This window comes from Wyeomyia smithii, chromosome 2 (assembly GCF_029784165.1).
Source record: "Wyeomyia smithii strain HCP4-BCI-WySm-NY-G18 chromosome 2, ASM2978416v1, whole genome shotgun sequence".
NCBI classification, from domain to species: domain Eukaryota; kingdom Metazoa; phylum Arthropoda; class Insecta; order Diptera; family Culicidae; genus Wyeomyia; species Wyeomyia smithii.
The window spans coordinates 259,377,615-259,390,774 of record NC_073695.1 but is presented as its reverse complement, the minus strand read 5'-3'; the positions used below and the strand labels follow the sequence as shown (position 1 = coordinate 259,390,774).

General features: G+C 40.7%; 2 protein-coding genes across 6 annotated transcripts; one reads left to right on the top strand and one right to left on the bottom strand.

The window, feature by feature from the left end:
- The first annotated feature begins 4,016 nt into the window (after positions 1 to 4,016).
- Positions 4,017 to 8,756, top strand: LOC129724860 (uncharacterized). Its single transcript, XM_055680101.1, has 6 exons — positions 4,017 to 4,865; positions 4,962 to 6,526; positions 6,592 to 7,357; positions 7,420 to 7,626; positions 7,677 to 8,518; positions 8,573 to 8,756. The coding sequence occupies exons 1-6, from the start codon at positions 4,185 to 4,187 to the stop codon at positions 8,574 to 8,576; spliced, it is 4,065 nt and encodes a 1,354-aa protein (XP_055536076.1). The 5' UTR covers positions 4,017 to 4,184; the 3' UTR covers positions 8,577 to 8,756.
- On the bottom strand, positions 8,359 to 12,996 carry LOC129724861 (uncharacterized). 5 transcript variants are annotated; one of them, XM_055680107.1, is made up of 4 exons: positions 12,867 to 12,945; positions 12,747 to 12,809; positions 9,026 to 9,699; positions 8,359 to 8,957 (listed from the first exon to the last, which is right to left on the bottom strand). In XM_055680107.1, the coding sequence occupies exons 2-4, from the start codon at positions 12,751 to 12,753 to the stop codon at positions 8,835 to 8,837; spliced, it is 804 nt and encodes a 267-aa protein (XP_055536082.1). In that variant the 5' UTR covers positions 12,754 to 12,809; positions 12,867 to 12,945; the 3' UTR covers positions 8,359 to 8,834. The 5 variants fall into 5 exon arrangements, with proteins under 5 accessions (XP_055536082.1, XP_055536081.1, XP_055536080.1 ...); XM_055680106.1 differs by having other exon boundaries at positions 12,747 to 12,996; XM_055680105.1 differs by lacking the exons at positions 12,747 to 12,809; positions 12,867 to 12,945 and adding an exon at positions 10,326 to 10,431.
- Positions 12,997 to 13,160: the final 164 nt, after the last annotated feature.

The window sequence follows — 13,160 nt, the reverse complement described above, 5'->3', positions numbered from 1 at the left end:
AAACTACACTTTTTAAGTTCCAGCCACTTCCCCCCAAACTGTACTACATATTTTTCTGCTACCGGATTGTAAACACTTGTAATTTGCACAAATTTCAGCCAAACTTGTATCCGATTCCTGTTTGCTCACCCGTAACACGCATAAATTTGCACTAAAAAAAATGGCGGCAACTCGTTCATGAGAATGACAGCTGTATTGCCGAAACACGGCAACGAGTAAAATTTGTGCCGAGATACCTGTAATGTTTTTGCTGACCTCAGCATCAACAGTGTTTAACGATAAATTCGGCAAAAAATAGAGACGAGATTCGTCAAGCTTAGTTTTTTGGACGAAGTCTCGGCAAAATGATCTGACAACTGTTGGCAACCGGCATTTTTTTGCTGAAATACCGGTTGAATCCAAAGTTGCCGAGTGAACTCGGATGTTTTTTGCCGAGCTCGAGATCCAGTTTTAAGTGTGTACAAAGCCGAGGATCTTCCGGATGTGTCCATTAACATGGCGGTGTAAACTATTTACGTAGCATGCAACAGATGCTCGGAAGTAGAAGAAAATAATGTGATGGTTTGATGCCTTTTTTTTCTTTCGCAGGAACCTCAATGTTCAAACGAACCGAGAATGTGACTTGACAACCAGAAGGAGAACAACGAATAGAGAAAATTGGGTCCTAAAGCTATACCGGTTTTTATATATCATTTGAAAAAGCCGCGTTTTCTACAAAACGTGATTTTAAAATAACGTTTATCGTTTTCCTTCGGTTTTTAAATGAAAAATAAAAAAACTGCTCGAAAGGTCTTAGATGACGTTTCGCCCATGTACGGTATATGAGAGAACTGTCATTTTAGGCATTTCGAGCAGATTTTTATCCTTCCTTTAAGAATCGAAGGAAAATGATAAGCATTTTTTAAAAATCACGTTTTGCTCAGAAAATTGCACTCTTCCAGCTGATATATAAAAATCAGAAAACGGTTTGGAACTTTAGGACCCCATTTGACAGCGCTATAGTTGGTCCGGTAGTTTCTCACCAATATTCGGTAAAAGTTTAATTTAACGAAGAGTTCAGCAGAAAGTATAGCAATTCAGTAAAATTATTTGTTGAATACAGAAAATATGTAAAGTTATATCAATTTTAAAAACTACTCTGTATTTTCTCAAACTTACCGATCAAAATTGTAATAATAATTACCGAACTTTTATTACCTGATTGAGTGTGTGGGGCAAAGAGTACCAAAAAAAATCGCCAGTGTTACGTATGTCTAAGTATGTGATGATATGCTATCTCGTTTGCACACACGCTGAGATGTTAGCCCTTGAAACATTGTGCGGTGTCAGCTACCTGGGTATACCAGTAATATCCAGCATTCCACGAACGGTAATGGCGGATAGATTTGACATATAATAAAGGTCGTCAAACTACTAGTTCAATGGATATTTCCATTGGACTGGAACTCGTTTAATAGAAATTTTAATGAAGCATTCGGCGAAGGTTTACTTGTTGTATACTTCAGGTTATAATGATTTCATGACATCAAGCAGGCGTTAACTAAATTGCTTATATTTATTATTATATTATTTTTTATTAAGCCCTATTTAGAGTTCCAAGCGAAGTGAAAATCTCATACAAAATGTTCATTTTTTCACTCTCGTGAAAAATGCAACCTGCAAAAATTTCACTTCGCTTGGAACTGTAAACAAATTCGATCCAGCGAAATCGAAGGTTGTGGATCTCATCTTTTTCACTGAGGTTTACTTTTTCACGCATGCAAACGGTAGTGAAAAAAGCAGCAGCAAGCGAAAACTTGCGTGCGTTTATATTCTGTCAGCTGCAACCAATTTTCATTACGCTCGGAGTGTAAACTCGTGAATTTCGCTTCACTTAAACTGTAAACTGCAGGCTGGTCTGCCGCGGGCTGGCGTTTTGACGTAAGTACCAGAAACACAAAACCGCTCCAGAAGCATCGCAGCACTCCTACCTCATCGTCATTTCATCGTCATGAAATGGCGCTAACGTCACTTTTTATTTTTGATATATCTCAGTTATTTTTCAATATTTTTAAATACGGTAACAAGCATCTTGAAGTGGGCTACCTTTACTATAGTAATACGTAAAACAACGAAATTTGAAAATTTGGCGCTTACGTCAGAATCCCAGCCCACGGCAGTGGTGAAATATCTGCGTGTTCCACAAACGGCTTTTCACGACAGATTCCGCAAGCGAAAATTTACGCTTTTTCACTTGTCAAATTTTACACTTCGCTTGATTACAGTTTCAAGCTAAACTATGCTTTACTACGAAAAATGATTACGTAACAGGATTAAACAATTATTACAATTAAAAATAGATGAACAATAAGTGATAGTTTTATAAGCTTTTTCTCTCTTTTCAATCAACGGAGAAAATTTATTTTGACGAAAAAACATGGACTTGCCGATAATAGAATAGAAATGAAAAAATAATAAACATAAATATAAAAATTCGGTTTAATTTTCATCAACTTATTCAAATGAAATCAAAAAAAATTAACGATAGGGAAATATGTGAATAATAATCCGACGAAATTAAACTAACGAAACAAAATTAAACTGTTCAACATTTTTACAAATTATCATAATCCTATAGCCTTTAATACACTTTTTGACTAAGCGTCAAATATTTGTCACTTTTTGGCAGATAAAAATTTGGTCAAAGATAATTGTTTGTCACTCTCCAATTTTTACATAGGGCAAACACGAGCAAAAAGCAACCATGATGTCAAATAAATTTGACCATTATGTCAGATGGTCAAATATTTGACCATAAGGCAATCCACGGGTGACGTTTCACTGCTTGTACGATTGTTATTGTTGCTGTTTTTCAAGCTGCAAAACCAAAAAAGGGCTATAACCGAAGTCTTTTAATGTTGGCATAATATCAAAGGTAATTTTTAATTGTTGTACAGTCGTCGTTCGCTAACTGCAACATGTTTACATTGCAGTTATCGAATGCCGTTCGATAACTGCAACACTTGAAACATGCCAAAATTTAGAGGGGGGTCCGTCACTACCACTTTTGTTTTCAATGATGTCGAAATGTATTTTTTCAATGAAGTACATAGTAGCAAAAAATAGCAGAAAACTAAAATAGCTAAGCTTTTCGATTAATCAATTTGATAGTCATATTTCCGCATCATAATTTATTTCGTTTTAGTAACTACTTTACATAACCAATATGTAGGCGAAGATAAAGTTCATCACTACAGAAGACCATTTTACGAGACGTTTCTGAGCTCAATTCATGAATGAAATTTTGACAGAATGCTCGGAACCGCTGACATAACGCAAGTAAAAGCAACATCAATGTCAGCAGGATCCGTGACGTGGAAGCTAGCCGAACAATGCACAAGGAATTTTTTTTCTCTTATAATAATTACGGAAAGTGAACCACATAACATGGTGATTTAGCTTCATTGATCAATAGTGGAGACCTGTAATCTCCCATCTAGAATGAAGAGACAACAAGTAAACGGAATCGAAAAAAATGAAAAGTCCTTTTGAAATGTTTCTAGAGATTCAACAATTTTTATTTTCGAATGCATTTAGAATCCCCCCGCGAGATTTGTCCCTTCAATGTCAAATATGACTTTGACTTCAGATTTGACGGATTGCGGTCCGATAACTGCAAAGTTGTTGCAGTTATCGGTATTGCAGTTAAAAAGCGTTGCAGTTAAAAGACTTGCAGTTATCGAACGGCGACTGTATTTAGAATAGGCACTCGCGATAGAGCTACCAATCGGATAACATTTGTTTTTTTTTACGCTTCTGGACCCGGATTGCATCCAAGTTGCGATCGATCGAACATACATAAAGCTGTCATAAGTTGAAAACAGACTGAAATAAGCTGATCGCAACTGTCTTGTGGATTGCCTTATTGGACAAAGAGTGTAATACAGGCTTAAGGACCGATTGTGGCAAATTTCATTTTTCAACCGTTTCAAATCGAGACTGCTTTATCGACTGGCCATAAATCGTTTTTGTTTTCACTTTTACTCTGCCCTTTTTTCGCTTTGACATCCTCACACAAAAAGTTTAAAACCCAAGCTAGTGAAGGAGGTAAAGTTTTGGAACTGTTCGAAATTGCGTGTAATATTTCTTCTAAATTTGTGTGACTTACCGATAAGTCGGGTAATCATGCTAGCATCCGTTGAGCTATGTACTCCGGTATTGGTATAGCTAGCAAGGGTCGATCACACAACCTTCAACAACAGTTGCAGCAGAAAAATTTTTGCACCCTTCCACCGAACGTGAATGGCCGCCGACGGGGAACGCTAGAGATACGCCTTCCCGTGACGGACGGAATTCGGTGGAAAAGTGCCAAAAGCTATCCAGCCGTAGAACTTCGTCTGTGCTGGTGGGGTCAGCAGGAACCGCCACTCAATTCGCTTGCCGTCCTGCACTGGGAGCAAGGAAAAGTTCGTTCTATTCAGAGTATTCAGTACGAAGTGTTAACCAGTGAAGAACTATTTCGGAAGTATCTACGTGCCGCGGAACCGCTGCAGGTGCGGTTGATATCCGGCAGAACCAACAGTTTGATTGGGACGGCCTCAATTGCCATTCCGGGTAAGATTGTTAACTTTCGTAGTGAAAGTGGCCAGGTCATGGAAGCAACGGGGAAAGGGGAAATTTTGAGCCAGCGACGGTTTAGTTTGGGTGAGATTAGTGTGGACTTTTGCCTAAAGTTTGACGATTGTCTGCGGGAACGTGTGCCCAAGGATAACAAGCTAAATATGGTGCAGGACTGCAGAACGCAAGTATCGCTGGTGCTTCCGGAACAGGACACAAAGTTGCTCATCAAGGGAGATCCGGTGGTGTTGCATGAAAGCAAGCAGCAGGTTAGTGAAAAATCATTGAGCTGAAATTCGCAACTTCTTTTACAAACGGTTTTGAATCATTGAGCTGAAATTCGTTTACGTTTATTTTAATTATAGCCAAGAACTTTTCGCTCCTTAGACGGTCAATCTCGTGATAAGGTACTCAACTACTTGCTAGGAAAAGCTTTATCCGGATCCGAGGACGAACCACTTAGCGAAATATGCTCCATATCCCCGACCGAGAGTATGATGGACGCACTAAATAGGTTTGACAACACATCAGCACCACAGAAAGTTGAGTATCTAAAAATTGTAAACTCAGCACGGATGGTCATTGAGACTTTCAAGTTCACCAAGGCGGGTCTGAAGGAGCTTTTCCATAAATCCAAACAGTCATCCCTAGTGGATGTGACATTTTCAGTAAAAGTTAAGATTCCCTCCCAACCGGTTGCAGGGCCTAAAGTCACGCTTCGATCCCTTTCCGTAACCGACAGCGGAGAAGTGATTTTCAATGCGAAAGCAACGACTAAGCTTACTGTCCCAAGAAATCACGAGGAGTTGCAGTTTGAGTTTTTGATTTACATGTCCGCCGGAACCACTTTCCATCATAGAGGATCGGGAAAAGAGTCGTTTTTGGGATCTTCCACGATAAAGCTAGACGAACTGATCAAAAACAGATTTGCTTGTTATAAGAAATGTCCGGTCAGGTTAGCGTCAGATGATATTCTGCTTGGAATGCTAACCGTACGTTTGGAGCTTGGTGCTCGTGGTTTGCATTTTGGCAAAGAACTGATTGATGCAGTTCTACTTGATAAGGAAAATGTTTCGATTAGCAGTTCTTCGGATGAAAGTGAGATTCATTGTCCACAACCATGTTGGTCTTTCAAACCAGCTCCAGCTAGATGTCATTCGATGCTTCCCGAACGATCTCATTTTGATTGTATTCCTAGAGCTTGCACACAAGACGAGGGAACTACAAGAGTAGGAAATAACCAAAATAATTTACCTATGCATCAAGCATCTTCAAATCAAGCACCCACCAATATAAACAATCCTCAAAATGAGCAAGATGCTTCACGCGATCATGGTCCGAAAGCGATGGACACACATGAAGACACCTTAGAATTGCCAAGGAAGTTACTATACGGTATACTTCATTTAGGACAGCTAAAGGATGTCCCGTCGCTACCTACTGGAGGATATTTTATCGTGGCTCATGGATTTTGGTCAGAGGACCCTCCGATTCTTACAACCGAACTAGGGCAAGATCGCAAGTCATTCAATTATATGATCACTTTTCCCGTTCTGGCGGACAACCGCTTTCTAGATAGAACCAAAAACCAACACATGCTAGTTGAACTATGGCAGAAAACTCCAGGAGCAGCGGAGAAACTGACTGGTGTAACACGATTGCCACTGCATCAGTTCTACATTGCGTTTCGTGATGCACAGTTGGCAGATCATTTGAGCCGTGCCAAGCTACCGGTTATCTCGATTGACGGCTGGAGCGGGATTGGTTCACCATTAGCTGGCGATCCCTGTGGTCAATTGCAGGCCGTTCTTGCAATTGGGACAGAGAATCAGATCGAGTATTTCAAGCTGTCGCGCGGATTAACGCACACATCTGGTGATGCCCCGGTTTTGGTAAATCGTCCAATTGTTCCCGAACCAGAAAACGAGAGGTGAGTAGTAGAGTAAATCCAATTCTATAACTAAAAACACCCTAGAACGAATAATTTCATTGCAGTCACCCAACCACTCAAGTATCATCTTTTGCCCAAACGGACAATCCTCCATCGGAGAGCATGGTAACCCCGTCAACCGGTCTTAATCATGAGCGAGATCGCGAGCACTACCGCCCAGTCAACACGACAAACACCGGTAAGCAGCAGTCCGAAGTTGCCAACATGCTGTCCGCTTTCATCGAAAATCTCGCCCAGCGTTTGCCAATCTCATCAGAACGTAGCACAGCGCCGTGTTATGATCAAAATTTTGCCGAAAAGCGTGTTCCAGCTTCCCCGCACTCGCAGGCCAACAATCCTCAGCTACGACAAACTTCGGACCTGCTGGAGAATTTGCAACGAGCACTAGCTCAGACGGCTGCGGCTGGCCTAGAAGCCGGCTTGCTGACAACCTCAACAGCGGGGGTCGAAGCTGTACCCGAACCAGCGGAAGCGAAAGTGCTACCTGTGGGAGACAAATTGTTTAAGGTCTGCGTCGAAATTGAGCAAGCTGTGAATTTACCGAAGCTTAATGTTAGTAAGAAATATAGTAAACGTAACAAGAATCGAGCCTCCGGGCCGGGATCTACACAACCAGGTGGTGTTCAGCGAACCGAAGTAGAACCGAGCGCGTATGTTACGTTCGAGGGATACAACCTGCAGCCTGGTACACCCAATACGGTTAAATCACATGAAGGCATTGTCTATACGACTGCCGTCATTGAAAGTTGTTCTAATCCGAGCTGGCAGAAGAAGTTCGAAGTTGTGCTTCCGGTAGATCTGATGATTAATGTGAGTGTACTGGCTGTCGAAAAATTAAATTTAATAGCATTTTTACAATGTATTCTTTGTAGGATGAAAAGCGCTTCATTTTGAAAGTTTGGCGTAAAGCTGCGAACAATAGCGACTTAGCTAAATGCCGACTGTTACCAGCCCCGATGGAGGACGCGGTGATCGGTTTCACTGCTGTAGATCTGAGTGTTTTTCTGAACGGCATGCCGTGTATTCTCGGTTGGTATAACATTATGGACTTCTCTGGACGTTGCAACGGGCAAATTAAGGTAAGGTTATGTACATTCCGTTTTTCAGATCTTCAGTTTGTTTATTTCAGGTAAACATAACTCCGCAAGAGAATGTAACACTCTTCAAAAGTCTCGACGATAGTGTCAATTTTCAAATTCCGTTATCGATCGATGTTGACTGCGTTGGGATTGATGCTGGCAATACTTCGCTAAGCCGTGCTTTGAAGCGCAAGTTTACCGAACTGGAAGAAATAACTCAACGGCTGAGGGCACGCCTTTTCGATGTGACTGGCGACGAAAATGTTGATCCAGATGATGAATTCGAACGCGATCTGAACACGGAAGCCGATGAGGCAGATGACGAGGATTGGGTAGATCCGCTTGAAGATACATCCGGACAGAAGCGCAATAGCCAGCACCCAAACGGAGCGGCACCCACGATGACTACAAACACTTCGTCATATTCAATGTCTTCGGAGCGCCGAAACCCGGAACGCAGCCTTACTGGATGCTCAAACCGTAGCAACAAGCAGAAGCAAGCCGCAGTTGTTGACGAAATGGTACTGGAAAAACTGCTTAAACAGCACGATTTGGACACACTGATCAATCCACACATTTTGAAAAACTTGCTTAACCCATCAATAATGTCTACGTCGGAATCTACCCCGTCGAGTAACCCATACGCAAACTTGCCAGACAGCTCGGACTCCCCTGCTGGAACGAGTGCCGACGCCGACATGAGTGAGGATTCCACCGCCGTTGGGAACGACAAAGTGAAGCTCATTTCGACCGCACTGCAGCGCACGACTATATCGGAAGCCAGCGGTGATTCGGCTGTCGGGAACACTGCGCCGGATAACGCGAATGACTCCACCGAGCAGCAAACCCAACGCGAGGCACCAGAAGGTGAACCAATGAAGATCAACGATAAGTAAGTATGCATATTTTATACTGTAAATGTTATTTAATCCTGCACACTTGGTAGATAGTAAGTTAGTATTCGCATAATGCTTCTTTTACGACAATTTTTCACGGATTGTGACTCGCCAATTTTACTGATATTGTACACCGATGCTGCGCTGAGGGGTATTTGTCACCGTCGTTGCGATTGTCTAACCGGGAATATTCGCTATTATTAGCCTAGAGAACAATAAAGTTGCAGTACTGAAGGCTGGCGTTTTTTTTTTAAAAAGAAAGATCGATTAGGTAGACGCAAAAGAAGGCATGTTATTGCGGGTTTGGTCTACTTATTCAAACATTGAAAGATAATTCTCTACAGCAAATTTGCGTTTCAAATCTCGATTACTCACAAACTGAATTGCAGCCGTGGTTTTATCGTGCTTGTGATAGAAGGAGCAATACCGAATACGCTGAAAGAAAAGTAGAAAAAATCAATGATCCTGATCAATTAACAAGTCACATTGTTGGGTCAAATTACCTTGTACTCCCGTAGCTGCGCCAACCGTTGAAACATCGCCGATTTGGTTTTGGATCGATACTTGGCTTCATCTGTTTCCAACTCCATGCAGCGTCGGCACAAACTGCGATCGGTTTTGAAATTCTTCCAGTAATCCACCTCGGGCGTGGTGTTGCAATTTTGGCATTTATCAAAATTTTCCGTCTTACAGACGGTGATAGTAGCCGGAATAATTTTAATTTTCCCTCCAAAAGAGTGCTTTCGAATGTTGCGACGATTCTTCGCGGTGTATGTGCCCGGACCTGGCACAGCTGGATACGCAACGTCATGCCATCGTGGTACGCAAGCCCCAAACGGTTTCTTTGATGGTTTAATCGGCGATTGTTTGTGAGGGTCATAATCGCCCATACCGGGACTATGGCTCACTTCATCGTACTTGAAGCGAAGCGTGCTGGATGACAGAGGACCATAACCTCGGGACTTGCACCTCAAGCTTTTGAGAATCGGGCGAGAAGCATTGTCATAATAGGTGATATTGTGCGATCCAGGAGCGAGATTCTCTCCTAGCGGCTCACTCATTGTGCGTCGCATGATTGAACTTTTGGCTGGGCCTTGCAACGGGACGGCTTCCCGTTCGATGGTAGAGCCGAAACATATTTTTGCCTGCGGTGGTCGGTTGACTACATACTCGAAGCCTGGAATTTACAATGAAAGTTTATTGCAAACTTTATTATTACATACATTTTGAACAGAAAAAAGTGAATACGTCGTTGTATCGCACCAAACTCATTGCATCTTCGCAAAATTAACTGATACTCTTTCCTGCCTTCACGTTCTAATAACCGTTTGAAGTCCAGGGTTTCAACCATTTCCAACTGTAAATTAAATTCTGAGCCCTAGTAAAAGATCCTGTAGCTTCCAAAGCGACGCCAAAACTGAAACCGTTCCTTTTTGGTGAGGAAACTAAAGTCATCTTCTTAGCTTGGCCCATTTTCGTCGTCCTGTGTCCTCCGCGAACAACACAACTAGGGTTACAACTTTTTTTATAACTTATTTCCCCAACCTCGGCAGTATGTACTACTGTGCCGTTCGAATCAAGGAAGAGGTATGCCTTGTTGATTTGTTATAATGGTTTTCTTTATCCATTGATCGAAATCAAGAATAGATTGCGATACCCCTAAGGAAATTGATGTCCCAATAAATATATCGTTAGAGAGTAACCACCATAAATCGCGCGCTGGTTGCGGTTAGTGGTTCAATGCAAAATGTATGCTCACAGGTTGGATGATGGTTTACCATTTCTGTCTATGACTGATTTTACCCTTTATACTCCTTCCGAAGACAACGTTGAACATATGATGCTGAAGGAATTGAAAGGACGCTGTATTACGTAGGAATTTATGCTGTTCAGTTAAGTTCTTCAAGTTCAAGTTAAGTTCTTCTTTTTATGTATGTCAATATTGTTTATACCAATATATGCTCGACTATACAAAATCGTATTTTTTCAACGTCAACAAATGCATTATGTAGAGCGACGAAAGAAATATAGGGTAGGGAACATATTTCAAGCAGCATTAGGAACCGCCTGTGTATTCCGACGAAATACTCGAAATGTGTTGGGTGAAACTCAAACAGTAGTATATCAATCTGTTCGCTATCGTTTTCTCTATCAGAACTTGTTTTGAGATTGTAAAACTAAGTTAGCAAACTTTGACAATCGTCAATCAAAGTTACGAATCGAGGGACACTATTCCAATCACCCTGAACCTATTTTAAGCAGTTTCCATCTGTTTTGCAGGCGTTTTTTTTTCAGCACCCGAAGTGGCTCCTGAATGGCTGCAATATAGGTCGATTTGTTTCAATTGCAATTGTTCACAGATTTCTTTGTGATTAACGGTATTACTTATATTCGTGAGGCAGCTAGACAGTCAAAGTTTTCGTTTCCATCATTGAAATTGTCGATATTGATCAAAATGCAGGAGTTTGAGGCCTGTTTTCTTCGACTGATTAAAATAGGCGCTACTGCTTAAGCCATTCCTTACCCTATATCAACCTCTACTCTAATGGTAAGTATGTTTGCACATTCTCAAAAAAAATTCAAGTTAAAAATTCATGTTAGGTTTACTTTTTCTAGTCATAAAAATAAAATTTTGCGTCAGTTAATATTGGAATTTTGATTTGAAAATTATAGCCACTTCAATAGTTATCAAATTCAAACTTTATTGCAGAACTTAAAGAAATCCCAAATAATTATTGCTAAATGATTTCGTAACATATCTGCGAAATTAGCAATATATGAGGGTAACACTGGTTTGATATCCAAAATTCTTACTTACTCTTAATTACTTCTTAATTACTCATTATCGTCATTTGGCTCGGAGGAAATCTTTCCGATTTGTTGCCCTCGATTATGCGTCTTAACCCCTTAAATTCTAACTTGGTTAAGCTTTCTGAGCCAAGTGTTTATCGCAGTTCGCAAGTATTTATCAACGAACTAGCTTCAAACGCCGGCTTCATGAATTGGCTAGTTTCATATAATAGTTTTATCGCTGTCTTGCTCAGTTAATCCAAAATAACTTCGTGCAAAGTTTGAGCCTTTGGTTTGCATTGTATGCGACTAATTTAATTAAAAAAAAAAAACAATTCCCCGAGTTTTCCATATGTTCGTTTTTATTCAGAGGTTTATTATTAAACGCGAGGGATGCGTTCAAAACTTGTATGAGACCTCGTAAACGACTTTTTTGAGTTGAAAATATATGAGTTTACAATTTCGGAACAGTTTATAATAAAAAAATTACTTCCGAAAAATCAAAACTTGAAATCTTGTGTCAAATAATCTAAAACTTGTAAAACCGTGAAAATGCAACGTTGTTTAAAAACCTCCGAAAATTGATTGCCGTGAAAATCCGTTTGTTTTCTAACAAATTATCAAAAAGTAAAATTTTTTCGTGGTGAACTTTTTAATATTTTTTTTCGATTCCACACTACTTCTTGAGCCTTTTTGAACTATTCGTGAATTATAATTTCATTTTTTTTTGTAGTTGCAATTTGATTTTATTGGTCATCCATTCTTCTGTTTATGAGTTTCGCAGACAGATTTTTTGACGTCCCGCATCTAGAATTAGTAGTAGCAGCATATTCGGGAAAGTGGTACTTTTAGTTATAAAGTAGGACGGCTTCCAAGGATTTATATAGTTGCATTATAGAAGAGCTAAGTTATAATTTTTTAATGTTTCAAAAAGTTCCCGCCAAAAGCACACACTGATGAAAAGTAACAGCAAAAAATAGGAAAATGTCAAGATACTTTTAGCTTATGGTGTAGTCTGATTAAAAATGAGGCACATAGCACTACTGTCGTCGTGTCCCTGTAAATCGAAGCAGAAGACAGGCGATACATTGTGACGATAGACCGGATACATCGCGTGACAACTGCAGTTTTGTTACGAATAACTTGCTATCCTTCCGCAGGATTTGTTTTTTTTTTTTTTGTTGTGTGGCAACTTGACGAGTGTGCAAATGTATATCGTAGATTTCATTGGTGAACGCTAAACCACACGTTCTAGCCGGAAATAAATTTGGACAGTCTGTTGCTTCTTTATTGCACGCTATTACGCTTAAGGACCTGAAGTGGATCCCGTGCGTAAGTTGAGTGTATAACTCTTCAAAAACTTTTTCCCTACTTCAAACGTATAAACTGCCAGGATTTGATTTGTTCCATACCGAACGGAACTGTGGTACTTACCTTCCATAGATGTTTGGTGTCCTTAGAGCGCGGCAGCCGTTTTACAACTAACATAACCTACTCCTGCAGAACACATGCGGTTAGCAAATTGGCCAAACGGTGACTGTAAATGAACTGCACCGTCGGAAGCAACAGCTACGCTTACGAAGTCGCGAAAATCAACAACTTATTATTACACGAGCTTGCCCCCGATAGTCGCGTGTAATAGTTAGAGTAAACAAAATAATGGCGAAAAAAGGACACGACATCTAAACATACCGCAGAGCGGAGCCTCCTGCGTTAGGGGGAAAAATCAGTACCAGCTGCGGAGTTCGCCCCATCATTCCTCCTCGTTGAGGAGTCTTCGGTAGGCCCTTACAGCAGGCGTGGGAAATATGGGTGGAATCAGGTGGCACGCTTCGTTGAACATTAATT

Excerpts from the sequence above, each read along its gene's own strand:
- LOC129724860 (XM_055680101.1), top strand. The coding sequence starts at position 4,185 with ATGTACTCCGGTATTGGTATAGCTAGCAAGGGTCGATCACACAACCTT. Across the intron at positions 7,358-7,419 it reads CGGTAGATCTGATGATTAAT|GATGAAAAGCGCTTCATTTT; the intron begins GTGAGTGTACTG and ends TATTCTTTGTAG. Across the intron at positions 7,627-7,676 it reads GTTGCAACGGGCAAATTAAG|GTAAACATAACTCCGCAAGA; the intron begins GTAAGGTTATGT and ends TGTTTATTTCAG.
- LOC129724861 (XM_055680103.1), bottom strand. The coding sequence starts at position 9,873 with ATGGTTGAAACCCTGGACTTCAAACGGTTATTAGAACGTGAAGGCAGG. Across the intron at positions 9,700-9,770 it reads GTTTGGTGCGATACAACGAC|GCTTCGAGTATGTAGTCAAC; the intron begins GTATTCACTTTT and ends TGTAAATTCCAG. Across the intron at positions 8,958-9,025 it reads CGCAGCTACGGGAGTACAAG|CGTATTCGGTATTGCTCCTT; the intron begins GTAATTTGACCC and ends CTTTTCTTTCAG.